The sequence below is a fragment of the Thamnophis elegans genome, chromosome 14 (genome assembly GCF_009769535.1).
Source record: "Thamnophis elegans isolate rThaEle1 chromosome 14, rThaEle1.pri, whole genome shotgun sequence".
Taxonomy (NCBI): Eukaryota; Metazoa; Chordata; class Lepidosauria; order Squamata; family Colubridae; genus Thamnophis; species Thamnophis elegans.
Window position 1 is genome coordinate 39,669,797 of NC_045554.1, and position 19,783 is coordinate 39,689,579.

Here is a 19,783-nt window from a genome sequence, read left to right on the forward strand (position 1 = left end):
AGCAATAGCAGTTAGACTTATATACCGCTTCATAGGGCTTTCAGCCCTCTCTAAGCAGTTTACATAGCAGTAGACTTATATACCGCTTCATAGGCCTTTCAGGCCTCTCTAAGCGGTTTACAGAGAGTCAGCATATTGCCCCCAACAACAATCCGGGTCCTCATTTTACCCACCTCGGAAGGATGGAAGGCTGAGTCAACCCTGAGCCGGTGAGATTTGAACCGCTGACCTGCTGATCTAGCAGTAGCCTGCAGTGCTGCATTTAACCACTGCGCCACCTTGGCTCCTTAACAGTCCCCAAAAACTGGACATGTTGAAGAGATTCTGGATGGATGGATGGATGGATGGATGGATGGATGGATGGATGGATAGATATAGATGGCTAGAGATGGATGGATGGATGGATGGATAGATGATAGATGATAGATAGATAGATAGATAGATAGATAGATAGATAGATAGATAGATAGGGAGAGAGAGAGAGAGAGAGAGAGAGAGAGAGAGAGAGAGAGAGAATGAGAGAGAATGGATAGACACAGAGTAGTGGTGTAATCTATCAGTGAAGACGTTTGCTTCCCATTAGGAAGGTTGAGAGTTCAATCCTAGATAGTGACAGATTTTCTCTTTCCTAGGGTGCAAAGAAAAAAAAATCTGCTGTGAACTCTGTGTGGCATCAGGAAGGGCATCCGGCCAGTAAACGCTCATCTCCATCCACTCCCCTAACTCTACCCTGAATTAAGGGATTGTAAGGTCATAAAAATGAAGTTATGTATGTATGGATGATAAATACATATAGACATAGATCTAGAGATATATAGACAGGCAGATGTCTCAAAGTGGCAAACATATCCTCATATCTAAGGGATATCTAATATTTCTACCTCCTATGTTCATGATTCTCTGTGAGATCGGTTGATCTGAGACCGAGCTCCAAGACACCTTGCCAGCTTTCATACCCGAGGGAGGCCTAGAACTCACTGACTCCTGGTTTTATCCAGCACCTTCTGGCTATCTCATGTTTTGACAACCACTAATCAGGAAATGCCATTGCACTTGCCCTTGATTTATCAAGTCAAGGAAATCATAAGGAATTGGTATAAGAAGAGACCTCAAGAGTAAAGTGGCCACTGATAACGTTACAAAGGTTGTATCCGGGTTCTCCCCAGTGCTCATGCCCTGACCGCTGACGTCACGGTGGCGGAAACCGCGAAGGCTGCTGAATTCTTTCTGGCCGATGGGGTTGTGTTGACTGGGATTGCAACTGGGTCAGAGGCGGATCCCAAAGAACTAGAAGGTAAGAACTGTAAAGGCCACATGGAGGGATTCCAATGGTTGGTTGGTTATTTATGTAGGATGACATTTCTACATCACCTCCCTCAAAAGACACCGCTCTGCTCCTGTCATCTTTGTAAAACCTTACATTTCAAAATCCAGCTGCTGCTTCTTCTTCAGATCTGTTGAAATCTGTCTCTCTGTCTAGATCAAGGGCATCAAAACTCGATTTCATTGAGGGTTGTGTTTGACCTTGGCGGGGGACGGGGGGGGCAAGACTAGTTCCACATTCACTCATTGAGGCTCCGTTTTTGGTCATGATAGCCTCCTGCAGCCCTCTGCCTGAGAAAACGGAGCCCAGGGGGCACCTCCCGAGCTCTGTTTTCACTGACAGTGGCACTATGGGCTGGTTCATCAATGTTTCCAGGATGGCCCCACAGGCCAGATCTTTTTATTATTTTATTTTATTTTTTATAAATTTTTATTTTAAACACATAAACACATCAACAAAAACAAACACATGACTTAAAACAACATAGGAACAAGAAGTTCCATCGTATATCATACAGCAGTTCCGTATCGGTTTCTTTGCAGTTAGTGTTTTCCCTTCTATACATTTCTATCTTGCATTCATGGTCTCCTTATTCGTTATCCATTTTTATGTACTATTCTATATTTATTTATACTTAGCTATTTCTAACCAAATATTGTTTACCTATATTGTGCTTTATAGTCTTACTGTCATTTATTCTCTTACATACAATTATAGATGTACATTCACATGGCTATTCTTTTTCTTTGCCATTCTTACACTATTGTTATTCCATTTAAAATGTTATATGGTACAGTTTGGATTGCTTTGTTTACCATCCCTAGCGCCTGCTGTGACACCACCTTATTTTCTCTTTCTTTCCTTTCTTCTTTCCCTTCCTTCTCTACTTCCTTCCTCCTCTCCTTCCCCTTCTTTCTTCCCTTACCTCTCCCCTACTCCTACCCTCTCTCTTCCCCTTCCTACCCTCTCTCCTTCTCTTTCTCTCCCTTCCTCCCCCCTCTCCTTCTCTTTCTTTCCCTTCCACCCACCTCTCCTTACCTCTTTCTTCTTCCCTTACCTCTCCTCCACTCTTCCTCTTCCTTTCCTACTATCTCTCCTTTTCTTTCTCTCCCCAGGCCAGATCTAAGCACTCGATGGGCTGGATCAAGCCCGCGTGCCTTGGTTTGATACCCCTGGTCTAGATAAATGAGTAGCTCATTTAAAAACAAATATTATTAGCACCTTTTGTGGCCGTAACCACAAAACTATGTTGGTTTTCATATGACATGCTTGAACTTAATTTGGAGTATATAACTGTATAATAGAGTGTATATATTTCTCATTTTTCTTAATTAAATAAAAAGGGGGGAAATAGAAAGGTTTAATTACTGATAGCTGTAAGGCATTAATAACGGTGCTCTTTATAATCGTTTTGAAACCTTTTGAAAGGTTTTGACTAATAAAAATATTAAAGTGCAGAAGGTGGGAGATAGTATATATAGCTCTGAAATAGATGCTCCGTTAGGAAAAATAACATCTTCAGAAATGTTGCACCAGGGATAAAGTCTAAACACGAATGCAAGTTCAATCAGAGGTTCATTGTGTTTGTTTTATTTTTCTTTTGAAATAGTTGAAAAGGGGATAACATGAATACAGGGGAAATGCTTGTTTCAGGACAGGGACAGAGATAGAAATAGAGACAGACAGATGGAGATGGAAATGGAGGAAGGATGGAGAAAAGAGATGGGTGGATATAGGTAGGAAGTAGGTAGCTAGGAGAGATGTACGGAGAGGATAGATATGGGGATACAAAGAGAGAGATGGAGATGATAGATAGATAGATAGATAGATAGATAGATAGATAGATAGATAGATAGATAGATAGATAGATAGATATGGATGGAGAGAGAAGGATAGATGTATAGATTAGAGAGAGATACAGAGAGAGATACATAGATAGGTAAGATATATGGATGGAGAGAAAAAATTGATTTATAGATATTATAGATGACAGATAGATAGATAGACAGACAGACAGACAGACAGATAGATATGGATGGAGAGAGTATGATAGATGTATAGATTAGAGAGAGAGAGATACAGAGAGAGATATATAGATTGGTAAGAAGATATATGGAGAGAGAAAATTAATTTATAGATATTAGATAGATAGATAGATAGATAGATAGATAGATAGATAGATAGATAGATAGATAGATAGATAGATAGATAGATAGATGATAGATAGATAGATAGATAGATATTGTAGATAGATACCGTAAATAGATGATAGATAGATAGATAGATAGATAGATAGATAGATAGATAGATAGATAGATAGATAGATAGATAGATAGATAGATAGATATTGTAGATAGATACCGTAAATAGATGATAGATAGATAGATAGATAGATAGATAGATAGATAGATAGATAGATAGATAGATAGATAGATAGATAGATATAAATATAGATACTGTAGATAGATAGATATCAACACACACACACGCACGCACAGTTACATCTGCCTGAGGACATTCAGTGTTTCTTCAGCGACAAGAATGATCTCACAAGTAACCAAGATAAGAGGAACCCTAAACGCTAAACCCTAAACCCTTAGTAGGCAGGGTTTTCTTCAGGAAAAAGAAAAAAGAAAAGAAAAGAATGAAATGGCCATGTAATTGTTCTACAGGAGCAAATTGATCCTCACTCTCCCTTTGGAATTCCTGCAGCTGCTTAAGCATAGGCCTTTCATCATCTAACCAAATAAGCCCATTGAGCGGCTTACAACCGATGGGCTTTTTTTGATCTTCGCGCTTGTCTCTATGAAAGCTGCACTGAAAAGGGGTGAGATTATATTATCTCATTTCCAGCATGGCTAATGCCGTTTTTGGCACTAGTCATAGGGCAGGAGAGTCAGAGCATTGGGCTTTTGGTGGTGGTTTTGCTGGAGAGAGTAAAAAAACTTTTACCCTAAATTCCATTACGAATTTCCTTCTTTGCTTTCTCCAGAAGTCAGATCTGCGGTGAAGATTCCAGTATTGGTGGGGTCTGGTGTGACTTTGGATAATGTGAAGGACTACTTAAGTGCAAATGCCTTGATCATTGGTTCCTATTTCAAGAAAGAAGGCCATTGGGCAAATGGCATTGATCTGGATCGTGTGAAGAAGTTTATGGATTATATTGGCAAACTAAGAGTGTAAATGTGTTCGCTTCTGCTGTCAGTTTACAATTGAAGCACAACTGCACCAATTCTCTTATTTTGCAATTTTCCAAGTCTTTTTATGCTTAAGACAGAGGATTTTTTTCTGAATTCAAAATTAAAGGCACGCGTGACGCACAAATATATGTTCATCTCCTTGTATTAGATGGAACACTGGAGGAAAAATATATAGGGAGAATGGTTCTGAAAATATTATGAGAGTAGGTCATATGGAAAGCTGATAAAATTCCAGTGTCCAGGTAACAATAAATTCTTAGTCTTATAGCCCAATTGGAAGGAAAAATACTTATATATACTTTTACATTAATAAAAGGTAAAATTTAAAATTATCTGCAAAAATTTTAGTAATTTGTGTACATAAAACATACAGATTTTTTTCAGATTGAGTTACCAATAAACAACATTTGGTGAAATCTCAGATGAACTCCGATTTTGTCTGTTACATCCGAAGTTTGCTGCGTAGGAGCATGTAAAAATGCAGTGTCTCCCTGTATTTTAAGTTGGGAATCTGCTGCTCTGACTACCAAATGATTGAGATCAGACAGATTACAGGTGTGTCCTTGGCAGAGTTATAGTTATTACAAGAGACAAAATCAAAAAGAAAACATTTGTCCATGCCATTCCGAGGAATTGAACCTGAATCTGTGACTTCTAACTGGTGACATGAACATTCAACATCGTCAACCAAAAGGTATGGTTACTCTCTCTTCTTTCCTAATTAAAGCACTGGAAGCCATGGTTGTATGTCTTCAGAGTTTTTTGTCTGTATATATACTGGTAATCCTTGATTTATGACCTCAAATTTGAACTGGTGGTTCCATTACTAAGAGATGCAGTTCAGTGGTGGGACTCAAAAGTTTTTACTACCAGTTCTGTGGGTGTGGCTATGTGGGTGTGGCAGGGGAAGGATGCTGCAAAACCCCCATTCCATCCCCTCCCCACTAACCCACTTTCCAGCTTTGTTTTGCTGTTCAGGGCAACAAAAGATCAGCTGGGAGGCAGTGGGGGCGGGGCCAGCCACTTTGCCGGTTCTCCGAACTACTCAAAATTTCCGCTATCAGTTCTCCAGAACCTGTCAGAACTGGAGGAATACTACCTCTGATGGAAGGGAAGCATACTGCAAAATCCCCATTCCCGCCCTAACCCACTAACCTGCTTTCCAGCTCCATTTTGCTGTTCAGGGCAACAGAAGAAGATTGGCTGGGAGGCAGCGGGGGCAGGGCCAGCCTCTTTGCCGGTTCTCCGAACTACTCAAAATTTCTGCTATCAGTTCTCCAGAACCTGTCAGAACTGGCTGAATACCACCTCTGATGGAAGGGAAGGATACTGCAAAATCCCCATTCCCTCCCCAACCCACTAACCTGCTTTCCAGCTCCGTTCTCCTGTTCAGGACAACAGAAGAAGATCGGCTGGGAGGCAGCAGGGGCGGGGCCAGCCTCTTTGCCGGTTCTCCTAACTACTCAAAGTTCCTGCTACCTGCTCTCCAGAACCTGTCAGAACTGGCTGAATACCACCTCTAGTGCAGCTGTTAATCTAATTGGGAAGCAACCCAAGTGTATTTGCGAGTACGGGCCTCCGGTTGAGAATGGGCGCACCTGATGTAGGAGAGGGATCTGTGCATTGGCCCTTCTGGCCACAACTGTTCTCTACTGGACCTGAGAAGCTAGAAAGACCCTCACGTTGTACACCATTTCCAACTCATCTGGGAGGAAGTTCATCCCATCCATTTGTCACACTGAATCTTCATAAGCTTCTTGGAAGCGCACATTGTTGGCAAGAGAAACGGCAGGTCCAGTCATGGCTCGTGTTTTTGACAGTTTATCAAGGTTATAGAGTACAGATTTCCTTTGGGGGAAATTAGTTCTTAGGTTTACAAAAGTACTTGGCTGTAAATATCCATAAAAATGACAATTTGGTCAGCTGTATTTATTCCTAAGCAGGTCAAAGGACGTCAGCATGTTCAGCTACATAAATCTGTTAGGTACAGCCCAGAAAGTCTCATGCTTCCAAATGGCATGGATTTTTCTTTCTAGGCTTAAAGAATGTGGCACAATAATTGCTGGAAATAAAGTGTCTGGATTGTGGGAAAACCTCTGTACAATCTTTTATTTCCAGAAGAGATAACTAGTCTAGAAAGAGAAAGGGAGGGAGAGGAATGGATATGGAGGGGGGAAGGGAAATGAAAGTAAGTCTCTCTGTTTCTGTCTGTCTCTGTCTGTCTGTCTTTCTCTCTTTCTGTGCCTCTCTGCCCCCCCCGTCTATCTCTGCCTCTCTCTCTGTCTCTGCCTGTCTGTCTCTCTGTGTATCTCTCTGCCTCTGCTTCTTTCTCTTTTTTCCCCTCCTTCTTTCTCTCTCTCCCTCCCTCCCCCCCATTCTCTCTCATATCCTAAGGGAATTTTGCTCCTCTCCTCCCAATAGTAAAATTAGGCAGGGAAATTACCCAAAGTCATGATTGGAAGTTCCCTTGGGTACTATAAGGATAGACTCACCAATTGCGACCCTACCTGGATCGGGAGGCCCTTCAGACAGTCACTCATGCCCTTGTGACCTCAAGACTGGATTACTGTAACACGCTCTACATGGGGCTGCCCTTGAAGAGTGTTCGAAGACTTCAGCTGGTCCAGAACACAGCCACGCAAGCGATTGTGGGTGCACCCAGGTACACCCACATCACACCTATCCTTCCCGAGCTGCACTGGTTACCCATTAGTCTCCGGACCCGCTTCAAGGTGCTGGTCGTTACCTATAAAGCCCTACATGGCATCGGACCTGGGTACCTGAGAGACCACCTCCTGCCGATTACCTCCCATAGACCGATTAGATCTCACAGGTTAGATCTTCCCCGGATTCCATCTGCCAGCCAATGTCGGCTGGCGACTCCCCGGGGGAGAGCCTTCTCTGTCGCAGCTCCAGCCCTCTGGAACGATCTCCCTGTGGAGATCCGGACCCTTACTACCCTCCCAGCCTTCCGCAAAGCCGTTAAGTCCTGGCTGCTCCAGCAGGCCGGGGGGCTTTCGAAATATCCAGCCCCTCGGAAACTGTGACTGTTGTGGATTTTAAAGTATTGTTTTGTTTATTTATCCCCTCCCTTGTTTATTGTAAGCCGCCCGGAGTCCTTCTGGAGTGGGCGGCATACAAGACAAATAAAACTAAACTAAACTAAACTCAAAGTTCTCAGAAATCTTACCAGAAAAATACTGCAGCAGCTGGCAAGAGAGAGGCCTGTCACTTCCCCATGAAAAAACTCTTGCCATTGCCTGGGACGTTCCACCTGGGCTGCTGAAAAAGGAGAGGCCGAACACCCATGGTTGGTGCAGATGGAAGTGCCATAAATTGGCGACAACAGATTTATCGAGTAGGGTTATATTGGGAAATACCCAATCAAGGAGGGAGGTCTCAAGTAGAGAATTAGCCTGGCAGCCTTGCGCAGCTGCAAAAGACGCAGGACTCATCCCTGCTTAAGTTCGCTAGAACATTATCTATTTCCAGGAGAAAGGAGACAGCCTGGGAAGATTCCTGTATAACAGGCAGAATATAATAAAGTACCATATTTTTCAGAGTATGAGACAGACTTTTTCCTCCCTAAAAGAGGCTGAAAATTTGCCTGCATCTTATACTCTGAATGTAGCTTTTTTTTTCCAGCCCTAATGAGGCGCTAAGTTTTGTCTGCTTTTCTCACTGCTTCTCTCTCTGCTGATCAGCTGTGCTTTAGAAGCTGTTTTTTTTAATCCCGACCAGTGCTCAAAACCAACAAACCTATGTGCTGAAGCTGATCAGACTAAGGACGCTAAGATGAATACCTGGTAGGCAGATTTCCACCACCACCCCCATTTTCCTCCCCAAAAACTAAGGTGCGTCTTATACTCCAAAAATACGGTACTTACATTCATACTTACATGTATGAATATGATTGCTTGCATCTAACAGCTGCTTCTGCTAACTGGCCTGAAGTTAAACAGGACAGAATGGAACGCAACTCGTGTTCCTGCGATGCCAGGAGTCTAGAAAATGACACGTTGATTCCCTTCCATGGACGCAATAGAATCCCCCCCTTCATACCAATATGGACAGCAAAAGCAGTCCCATCCCTCAACTGTTCGTGCAGCACAATCGCACGCACTTTCCTTGCTATCTATCTGCTTTAATCTAAAATACAGAAGCTGATGGATGCCCTAGGTAAATCAAGCATTTTCTGTCTGCCAGGAAAGGTTTGCAAAAGCTTATTTTGTGCCATTACCATTTCTTTTTCCTGGCGTCTGGCTGTAAATCATGACAAGTACCAAGCCGATTCCTCCCCTTTAAAAGTAATGCCTTGCTTTTGCATAATTACCCAGACCCTGTGGAGATCTCCGGGCACAGTAAATCTGTTCATTTAAAAGGTTTCACTTTAAGTATAGCACCGCCATAAATTGGGGAGGGGTGGGGGAGAACAAATTTATTTATTTAATAGGTTTGTTCTGTTAACTGGCTTGATAATCGTCAAGACTCCTGTTGTTTCATTTGGCAGGCCTCCTGCTAATGGGGCTGATTTATTTCGGTGGTGAATATTTATGTAGGAAGGTTTAAACTCCGTGTAAGACTGGTGGAAATTGGTGTATGACTCTGATTTACTCTCATTATTAGGTGAGACCACTGAACTTCACAGGACTTTCAGTGTTCTGACCGAGGCTTCCTAAGAATATGAAGCAAACTCCAGGTCCCGATAAAAACCCCTTTTATTGATTTACTGTGAATTCTGCTCATTCACATCCAGCAAAGTCTTTCAAGGGAGGATTTTCAGTCGCAGACCTTATCTGGCTTGGAGAGCTGCCAGACCGATATCTGCAAAACTTGTCTCAGAGAGTCATGAACCAATGAAGCGAACCAATTGTCTCCTGCAAACTCCACTCCCCTTTCGCTCCCCTTTCCTCTGGGAGTGGCCATTCGCCGTCCACCTGTGGCCTTACTCCCAAGTCAACACCTGTTCTTTAGCTGTTCCCTTCGTCTGGCAACTCTGCGCATGCACACACTGGGAACAGGCTCCAGCTGTTCCTCTCCCTCATTGATGTCTGACTCCAAAAGCAGTTGTTAACTCTCAGGTTACTCTGGGCCCCTCTCTGCCTCTGACACAGAGCCCTCATTAGAGCCTTCTCCAGTCTTTAGGACTGGCCCATGTTCCTCCCCAACCTCCTTAGTATCCAAATCTGCTGCCAGCTCCGCGGGCCATAACATCCAGGAGGATAAGCTGAGAAGTATGAAACTGAGTCCATCTGGAGTCCATTTTTCAAACTCACCAACTTTAAATATGTGGGCTTCAACTCCCAGAATCCCCCAGCCAGCTTGCCAAGTTTGAAAAAAAAAACACTGATTTAGCAATAGCCATAGCACTGAGGCTTATATACCTCTTCATAGTGCTTTTACAGCCCTCTCTAAGCAGTTTGTAGAATCAGCCTCTTGCCCCCAACAATCTGGGTCCTCATTTTACTGACCTCAGAAGGATGGAAGGCTGAGTCAACAGATGGAACTCCAGACATTGGGCAGAGTCAGCCTGCAATACAGCATTCTAACCATTGTACCACCACGGAAGGAAGGAAGGAAGGAAGGAAGGAAGGAAGGAAGGAAGGAATAGCAATAGCACTTAGACTTATATAACACTTCACAGTGCTTTACAGCTCTTTCTAAGCATCTTACAGAGTTAGCCTATTGCCCCCAACAATCTAGGTCCTCATTTTACCCACCTTGGAAGGATGGAAGGCTGAGTCAAGAACTCCTGGCCATGGGCAGAGCTAACTTGCATTATGGCATTCTAACCACTGCAACAGGAAGAAAGGAAGGAGTAGGAATTGCAATTAGACTTATATACCACTTTACAATGCTTTACAGCCCTCTCTAAGCGGTTTACAGGGTCAGCCTCTTGCCCCCACCAATCTGGGTCCTCATTTTACCCACCTCGGAAGGATGGAAGGCTGAATCAACCTTGAGCCAGTCAGAATCAAACTCTTGGCTGTGGGCAGAGTTAGCCTGCAATACTGCATTCTAACCACTGCACCGCCATGGCTCTTTAGGGCACGGTTTTACGAAAAACGGATAATAAATGCCAATTTCGAGCAAAACTATCGTAAAATGTGGTCACATGGTTACAGACTGCAGTGTCTGTAAATGCAGCCCGTTTGCTGATGTAGCATCCCCATGGTCACATGATCCAAATTCAGATTCTTGGCTACTGACTCGTCTTTGTGACGGCTGCAGTATCCCAGGGGAAGGGTCATGTGATCCACTTTTGCGACTTTCTGATGAGCAAAGTCGGGGGTGGGGGGAGCCAGATTCAATTAACACCCGTGTGACTAGCTTTTAACAACTGCAGAGTTTCACTTAACAGCTGTGGCAAGAAAGGTCGTAAAATGGGTCAAAACTCACTTTTAACCACTGTCTCGATTAGCCATGGGAATTTAGGGGCTCAATTGGAGTCGTTAAGTCCAGGACTAGTTGTACGATGAAGAAGAAAAGCAGAAGGGATTTTGCCAAGGAATATGAATCTGTTTTCCCTTCATTTTCCAATTTCATCTTCCTCCTTTCGTTCAGTACCAAAGCTGATGCTGTAGAGAACTTGCTCGGATTAGATTAGAAGTAGTTTTTTTTCCCCTGTCTATCGCATCCATAAGGAACATCTAAAAACGTTTTGGAAGATGATGAACGAGTAAAAATTGATTTGGAAAAAAAAACCAGTGTTTATTTAGTTAAAGCGTTTTGCCCCGCACTTAAAAATAGCCCAATATTATTTTACATGGTAGAGAGTGTGTTGCGTTCACAATCTGTTTTTCTTTTCACAGCTCTGTGTGAGGATTCAAGTAGTCATGTACCAGTGTGATTAGGCTGTGAAAAGCATTTTAGCCAACGAATTATATCAACGTAGTGATCATTTGCACAGATTTGCACACCCTAAAACAATGGCAAAGACAAAACATACTGGTTTAAAGAAGTATGATGTAATGAAATATTGGTATACATCTGAATCAAATATTTAGAATACTTTACTTAAAATAAAGGAATAGCAACTGTAATTGAACATATGACGTACAATGATAATTGATGGATAATTTGCGATTTTATATACAATCGAAAATGGTGATGCCTAAGTATTCTTCCATATTGTAAGAACAATAGAATGAAAAGGGTGATACTATGAAGACATATTATTGCTAAATAGACTAATAATGATGCAATGGAATGTTGGTACAGTATATACATGAACCTAATCCTTAGAATGTTGGTTTAAAATGAAGGAATAACAATTGTAATTGAATACATGATTTACAATGACAATAATGTACCTATGAATACCTGATGGATAGTCTGTGACTTTATATATAATTGAAAGCAGTGATGCACAAGCGATTTGTAACCAAACAACATTCTATATGTATATTTAATTGATGATGATTTTATGTATTGTTTGTCCTTGTCTGTTTTTTTAAAAATATATATATATTAAAAAAATGGTTCACCGACAAACGCGCACCCGAGAAATGCACGCCGACAAAACCGCGGCGACAAAACCACGCCATCAAAAGTGCGCCATCAACAAACAACATAATGGGACGCGAAAACAACATTACAACCCTAACCCTAACCGCGCTTTTGTGGGCACGGTTTTGTCGGGCGCGCAATTGTCGGGTCACAAAAAAAAAATAGCCCAATTTTACTTTACACGGTAGAGAAAGTGTTGTGTTCACAATCTTTTTTTTTTCTTTCGACAGCTCTGTGTGAGGATTCAAGTAGTCGTGTACCAGTGTGATTAGGCTGTGAAAAGCATTTTAGCCAACCAATTATATCAACGTAGTAATCATTTGCACTGATTTGCACACCCTAAAACAATGGGAAGGACAAAACATACTGGTTTAAAGAAGTATGCAAGTGGCACCAAAAGATTCCTTACGGCAGGGGTTCCCTCCTCTTAAGTAAAGTGTAATACTGTGTCTTATGAAAAAGCGTCTTTAGGATTATCTGTGGTTGAATGGAGTCAAAGTTGCAAGAGGGAATGGCTGCTTTCACATGGCAATAGAACTTGGAATGTCTGGTGGGCAGGAAGACAGCAAAGCCAAGCCTGCCTTAGCAATTCATAGAGTATATCCATAGTCATCTAGATTGTTGCTTTAATCTGGCAAGATTCTGTCCATAGGCAAACAACAATAAAGAAATGACAGTCCTTAGAAGTAACTCCTGGTGTCATTCTTGGTTCTTTGGGCCTGATAATAGCAATATCCATAGCACTTAGACTTATATACTGCTTCACAGTGCTTTTACAGCCCTCTCTAAGCGGTTTACAGAGTCAGCCTCTTGCCCCCGACAATCTGGGTCCTCATTTTACCCATCTCGGAAGGATGGAAGGCTGAGTCAACTTTGAGCTGGTGAGATTCGAACCGCCAAACTGCAGCTAACAGTCAGCTGAAGTAGTCTGCAGTACTGCATTCTAACCACTGCACCACCTCGGCTCTTTCCATCACACTGTTTAACCCAGCATTTAAAAATCACCTAAGTTTTTCGTAAAGTGGATTCTAGGTAATATTTAGGTAATGGGATGATAATAGAATCTTATCGTTTTTCCATAAGCCATTCCTCCTCCTGCTTCCCCCGCCCCTCGCAATTTTAAATCTTATTTTGAATTCTCAAGGGTGTCATTTCTAAACCAGACAGGCCCAGCTGGTGGAAACTTACAAGTGGAAAGCTGCATTTTTTAGCAGCTTCCAAGTTATTTTTAGAAAACATCTTTAGTTTCCAATAAATTAAGTTTGAAAGGCAGTATCTTAACGGAAAATGGGACATGATAAATAAAATACAGCAGAGGAACTGTCCCCTAAAAATTATTATAAGAGGCATCTCGGGACCAATGGGATGCTTTTCTTCCGCAATTCTTGTTGTTTCATACTTGGCTGCACTCATTTTAGCATACATCGTCCATTGTTTCCAACCTTTGTCTTGGATTGGTGTAATTGCCACCCATTGCATTGGCATCCTTCAGTCTCAAAAGAGTATGGAATCATGCTCTGGAAATTGGTCAAAACTGGAGTGTCCTCTCCAGCACAAGGCCTGGGTAGATTAATATGGAGGATAGACTTTTACCCAAGCAGCAGATCCCCCTATTTCCACATCGCTGAAATAGTCCAATGGAATAGCAGAGCCAATACGATTGGTTCCAGCTGCATCACAGGAGTTAGCAGAATGTGGTTGTACAGAGTCACAAACTGCTTCCGGGACTCCGGCTCCGGATTTTGCCTGGAGGTTGACTCCTGAAGCCTTTTCTAGTAGTGGATGCAGCCACAAGGCAGTGGAGGTTTGGAATCAGAGTTTCCCTTCTCCTAGAAGACGGTTCTGCTGCTTGATCTGCCGTTGGGGCGTAGAGCCCTCTTCCGCCTTCAAAATCGTTGACCGTCTTCTCCTGTAACCCTAGAAAGGGGCCCTTACAAGGTGCTCCCAGCCGGGCCAGCTGGACCAAGGTTTTTTTAAGGAGGTGTTACTCCTCCATCACTCACCCTTTGTCCTGGCTTGTGACAGGCAGAGCCTGGCTTCCCAAGCATTGGGCCCAGGATGGCGGGTTTAACTGCCACCCATAATATGACCAAATCTGTAATCCATTCAATCTGTACAAACAATTGCTCAAAGGACCAAAATTCAGGTGTCACAGGACACTGCGTCTATCTTGTCCTCTCTATTTTGCCCGCACAGACTCAGCCGTCTCTTTCTCGTTTTTCGACCCAGCTTCCGAAAAAAACAGGACCGGAGTGTCCTGTAAATCCCAGGAAATAAAATAATGTGACTAAAAAAAGGGGAATTTTGCCCGATCAAAAAAGGATGTGTTTTAATTGCCTATTAATAGAGGGCTCAAAACATTTTACAGTTGACATGCTGGCCGAAAAGGATGAAGCACAGCGGCAAGCCTGTTTCAATCGGGAAGTCGAAGCAGTGTGTCACTTTTACCAGCCTGAAGCAAGCTACACCGCTTTTACTCTGTTCCAAAGGTCCTTCTCTCCCTTTGCAGGAGGCCCTTGGGGAAATCAGCGGTCCTTTGACACTTCGCAAATGTCTCCATCGACACTTCACTTCCAGCACTAAAGCAAACTGTGTTGTCGTTGACTCGCAGCCAAAGCGTCTTATGTCCAGTTTGTCTAGGTGTACTTAATTTCCCCCCCCCCTTTCCTTCCCTCCTGTCTGATTCTCAGAGGCTGCTGGGATAAAGCCCTGCAGGTTTCTTGGCAAGTTTTTTTTTTCAAAAGTAGTTTGCCATTGCCTCCTTCCCGGGGCTGAGAGAAAGGGACTGGCTCAAGCTCACCCAGCTGGCTTTTTGCCTAAGGCGAGACTAGAATTCTCTCTTGCATGCATGCTAGTCGTTCCCGACTCTAGGGGGTGGTGCTCATCTCCGTTTCAAAGCCAAAGAGCCAGTATTGCCCGAAGACATCTCCATGATCATGTGGCCGGCATGACTCAATGCCAAAGGCGCACGGAACGCTGTTACCTTCCCACCAAAGGTGGTCCCTATTTTTCTACTTGCATTTTTACGTGCTTCCGAACTGCTAGGTTGGCAGAAGCTGGGACAAGTAGTGGGAGCTCACTCCATTATGCAGCACTAGGGATTCGAACCGCCAAACTGCCAATCTTTCTTATTGACAAGCTCAGAGTATTAGTCACCGAAACCTCCTGGTTTCAAACCTGATGCTTTAACCACTACAGCATACTGGCTCTGTAAGTCTACAACCATAGCTTTGGATTTGAACTAAGTAACCTCACATTGATGTCTGGTATGATTGTGGGGAAGGGGTGCTTTTGAATCTGTCTTGACTCCCGATGACTGTTTGGACCCACCCTTCACTGGCCCGCAGATAATTACAATGCTGATCCAGCCGTCGAAGAAATCCAGTTTGACACCCCTGCTCTACACAAACCACTTTGAGTTCTCACTGGAGAAAAGGTAAAGGTTCCCCTCTCACATGCATGCTAGTTGTTCCTGCCTATAGGGGGCGGTGCTCATCTCCGTTTCAAAGCCAAAGAGCCAGCACTGTCTGAAGACATCTCCATGGTCATGTGGGTGGCATGACTCAACACCAAAGGCGCACAGAACGCTGTTACCTTCCCACCAAAGTGGTCCCTATTTTTCTACTTGCATTTTTACATGCTTCCGAACCGCTAGGTTGGCAGAAGCTGGGACAAGTCACGGGAGCTCACTCCATGACACGGCGCTGGGGATTCGAACTGCCAGCCTTTCTTATTGACAAGCTCAGCATCTTAGCCACTGAGCCACCTCATCCTTCTTCTCACTGGTAGATGGCATTAAGTAGTATGAATGATGATATAAATGTTATGGAGACTTGGACATGCTGTGTTCTTAAACTACAGTACAGGCTGATGAACACAATTTGTGTCCTGCTCATATCCCGCTCTCATCAATATGCATTGTTTCAAACCTAGATGCCTGGTCGGTTGGAGATGTTTTGACTGAATTTCAAATACCGAATAGCCTAACTAAGATGGTTCATTAAGAACCCTGTCGCTCTGTTAAGATTTTGTGAACTGCAGCACACTCTAGTGATATCAAGAAATTATAAAACAAAACTTAGGCAGGGTGAGCTTTCTTTCCTCCTCAACAACTGGCATGTTGAAATTATGATGAGCTCGTGTTGCTAAATGGCAATATATGAAGGCAATATACTGGATTGCGGTTGTTTAAAATATTGGATACACCTTGGCAGGTAAGAGAACTCAGGTGTATCTACTTGCAGTCTTCCAAAGAAGAGAATCCAGCTGTTCCCCAGGTATTTGTCCTGGTTCCAAAGTCTATGGAGATTCTCAGTCATCCAGGTCATGGTTGCCCCAAAGGTGCTTTTTCAAGAGGCAACTGGGCTGTCTTTGCTTTTCTTCGAAGAAGTTCCACTTCTCATCCAAGAAGCTTCTTCTGCAGAGCTGAAGAAACTGCTTGGATAAGAAGCGAAACACCATCTTCTTTTAACGCCCCCATAATGCCTTGCGGGTGGAATCTGAGCAACTGAATGGAGCCAGCAGAGTGTTTTTACTGACCAGATGCCTTTCTTGTCGCCATTGCGGAGTTTTGTTCAGCAGATCTATTCTCATTGTGCCCAGAGAGAGAAATATCTGCCTCTACCTAGGATTGAACTCACAACTTCCTGATTGTGAGGCAAGAGCTCCACTCCAGGCCACCACACCGCTCCGTAAGAAGCAAAACACCTTTGAAAAAAGAAAAAAAGATAGCCCAGTTGCCTCTTGAAAAAGCACCTTTGGGCTATCCTGGCCCCATCCTGAACAAGGCTCCGAAGCAGATCTTAAAGACCATGTGATATTGACAATGACTGAAAGGTTAAATGTCGGCAATATTCTTATTAAGAGTAGAGTAGGAAAAAAAATGACGAAGTAGAAGTCTGTTTGGAAGCTGTAAAACCAAAGTTGACGAATTAAACTAGTCTGCTTGCCATTTTGTGCACCATTTGTAGGCTCTGTAGATGTAGATTTGAAAAACCTCCCCAGCGGGGCTGAAATTCAGCAGGTTCTGGAGAAACCGGTAGCGGAAATTCTGAGTAGTCTGGAGAACCGGCAAGTACCACCTCTGGCTGGCCCCAGAGTGCGGTGGGGATGGAGATTTTGCAGTATCCTTCCTCCAGAAGTGGGGAGAGAATGGAGATTTTGCAGTATCCTTCCCCCAGGAGTGTGGTGGGGATGGAGATTTTGCAGTATCCTTCCTCCAGGAGTGGGGAGAGAATGGAGATTTTGCAGTATCCTTCCCCCCAGGAGTGGGGAGAGAATGGAGATTTTGCAGTATCCTTCCCCCCAGGAGTGGGGTGGGGATGGAGATTTTGCAATATCCTTCCTCCAGGAGTGGGGAGAGAATGGGGATTTTGCATTATCCTTCCCCCAGGAGTGCGGTGGGGATGGAGATTTTGCAGTATCCTTCCCCCCAGGAGTGGGGAGAGAATGGAGATTTTGCAGTATCCTTCCTGCAGGAGTGGGGAGAGAATGGAGATTTTGCAGTATCCTTCCCCCAGGAGTGCCCACCGAGCCACGCCCACAGAACCAGTAGTAAAAAAATTAGAATTTCACCAATGATCCCTAGCTTCTCTCTCTCCCTCCCTCCCTCCCTCCCTCCCTCTCTCTCTCTCTCTCTCTCACACACACACACACACACACACTGAACCGAAAGTGAGACTGGGCAGCAGGCTTGAAGCACTGCCAGAGTGTTCTGGCTAAATAAGCTTGATTTATGTGAAGTGCAGGAACTTTGGTCCAGATTGATGCTATACCACCATATGGCATGGTATGAAAACCTATGGCTGAAATCGCCTCACAACATCACAGATTATATTTTGGCTGCTTCTTTTCAACAATGGGATCATGATGTCTAAGTGGTTAAAGATTGCTGGATTTCTCAGCTGGAAAGCTGACAGTTGGGCGTTCGAGACCCAGGTGCTGTGTGATGATGGGGTGAGCTGCCGCTCCTTGCTCCAGCTCCTGCCTGTTCTGACCTAAGCTTCCTGATAAAGCATAAATCACATGCTTAGTCCCGAAAACCCTCTTTTATTTAAAAGGCTGTGAATTATGGTCATTCACAGCCCGTAATGATTCAGTCTGTGAAGAGTCCGACAGAAGTCTGCCACAGTCTTTCAGGGTAATGCTGATAAGCACCCACCTTTATCTTCCTTGAAACGCTGCCAGTTAGTTTTGCAAGGCCAAATGGAGCATAGAGTCAAACACAGCTTCTCAGAGTTTGAACCGACCAGGATGAACAAATCGCTTCCTGCAAAGGCTCACGGCTGTTTGCTCCTCTTTTATGGCTTATGGGAGGGGCCAATCATCTCCAGGACTTACTCCCAAGTTGCCTCTTTTGTCTTTACTGTTCTTGTCTTCTGGCAGCTCTGTGCATGTGCATACTGGGAATAGGCTCACACTGTTCTTCTGCCTCGCTGATGTCAAACTCCAGGGGCAACACATCACTACCAGATGGCCTCCGCCCCCTCTTTACCTCCAATGCAAAGCCCTCATCCGACCCTTCCCCAGACTCCAGGACTGGCCCATGTTCCTCCCCAACCTCCTAACTGTCCGACTCTGCTGCCCGGCTCCACAGGCTGCCCACCTAGGAGTTCGAAAGCATGATGCAAGTAGATAAATAGGTACCACTTTGGTGGGAAGATAATCGCATTCCCTGCGCTTCGGTGTATAGTCATGCTGGCCACATGACCACAGAAACATCTTTGGACAACACCATCTCCCTTGGCCAAGAAATGGATTTGAGCACCGTTCCCTTAAGTCCGACACAACTGGGCAGGGGAAAGTTTTATCTTTTCCTTTCTTTTCGATCGTTCTCTATCTCCATGGTATCCTTACTCTTCTTCCTTGGGCTAAGAGAGAGGGATGGGTTGGCCCAAGGTTATCCAGCTGGCCTTATGCCTAAAGTGGGACTAGAATTCATGGTCTCCTAGTTCAGCATTTTAACTCTTAAAACTAAACTGTCTGTCTTTTGTAGCCTTAAGAGATTCTAAATCTATTCTTCCTCTTTTTTCTTTCTTTCTTTCTTTCTTTCTTTCTTTCTTTCTTTCATGGATGCCAGATTATGTGCCCAATAATGTGAACAGCTTTGTGTGCTTAGGCAAACAGAACAAAACGTTTTGCCCTCATGCAAATCGTTTTATTTAAATGCAGGGCGTATTTTTTTTTTCCTACTCGCAGAGAGTTTTGCAGACGGGGAGGACGCTTTCGCTCCAGGAAAACAATGGTTCCGAAGGTTTTTGCATTCCGTTCCAACCCACCAGCATTTTCATTCATCCTTAATATCTCTCCAGGGTTGGGAGAAACCAGTCCGTGGCGCTTTTGTTCCTCCTGATTTTTCATGCAATGTGATTAGATAAGGGGTTTTGTTTTGGGGTTGGGTGTTTGCCCCCCCTCTTTTTGCTACTACACCGCTGACTCTTACCCACATGGGTTTTAGCCTCATTGTTCAAGGACTAGAGCCGCCACGGGGAAAAAAAAATATATCCAAGTTCTGCCAAGTTTCACAATGTGCAAGAGTCCTCCAAGGTTTACAGCTACGTCGCTTCTCTTTTCACGGCAATTCCCCTTTGCATTTTGCTCCGCTAACGGTACAGTAACTCTATTATCTTGGCTGCATTCTTCCGAAAGCTGCATCTCTTCCCCATTTGTCCCCTGTAATCCATTTGGTCGCTCTTGAGGTTGTCACAAGAATCCTTCGATTGAAAGGAATCACTTAAGTCATGCCAAGGAT

The 19,783-nt window shown here is 43.8% G+C and overlaps 1 protein-coding gene across 6 annotated transcripts in view; it reads left to right on the forward strand.

The window, feature by feature from the left end:
- Positions 1–5,265, forward strand: part of LOC116517875 (uncharacterized protein F13E9.13, mitochondrial-like) — a 28,712-nt gene extending 23,447 nt beyond the window's left edge. For all 6 annotated transcript variants that reach the window (XM_032231052.1, XM_032231049.1, XM_032231050.1 and 3 more), the window contains 2 exons: positions 1,167–1,294; positions 4,317–5,265. In XM_032231052.1, coding sequence (XP_032086943.1) covers positions 1,167–1,294; positions 4,317–4,507 — 319 coding nt within the window. In that variant the 3' untranslated portion in view covers positions 4,508–5,265. The remainder of the gene's footprint in view (positions 1–1,166; positions 1,295–4,316) is intronic.
- The last annotated feature ends 14,518 nt before the right edge of the window (positions 5,266–19,783 follow it).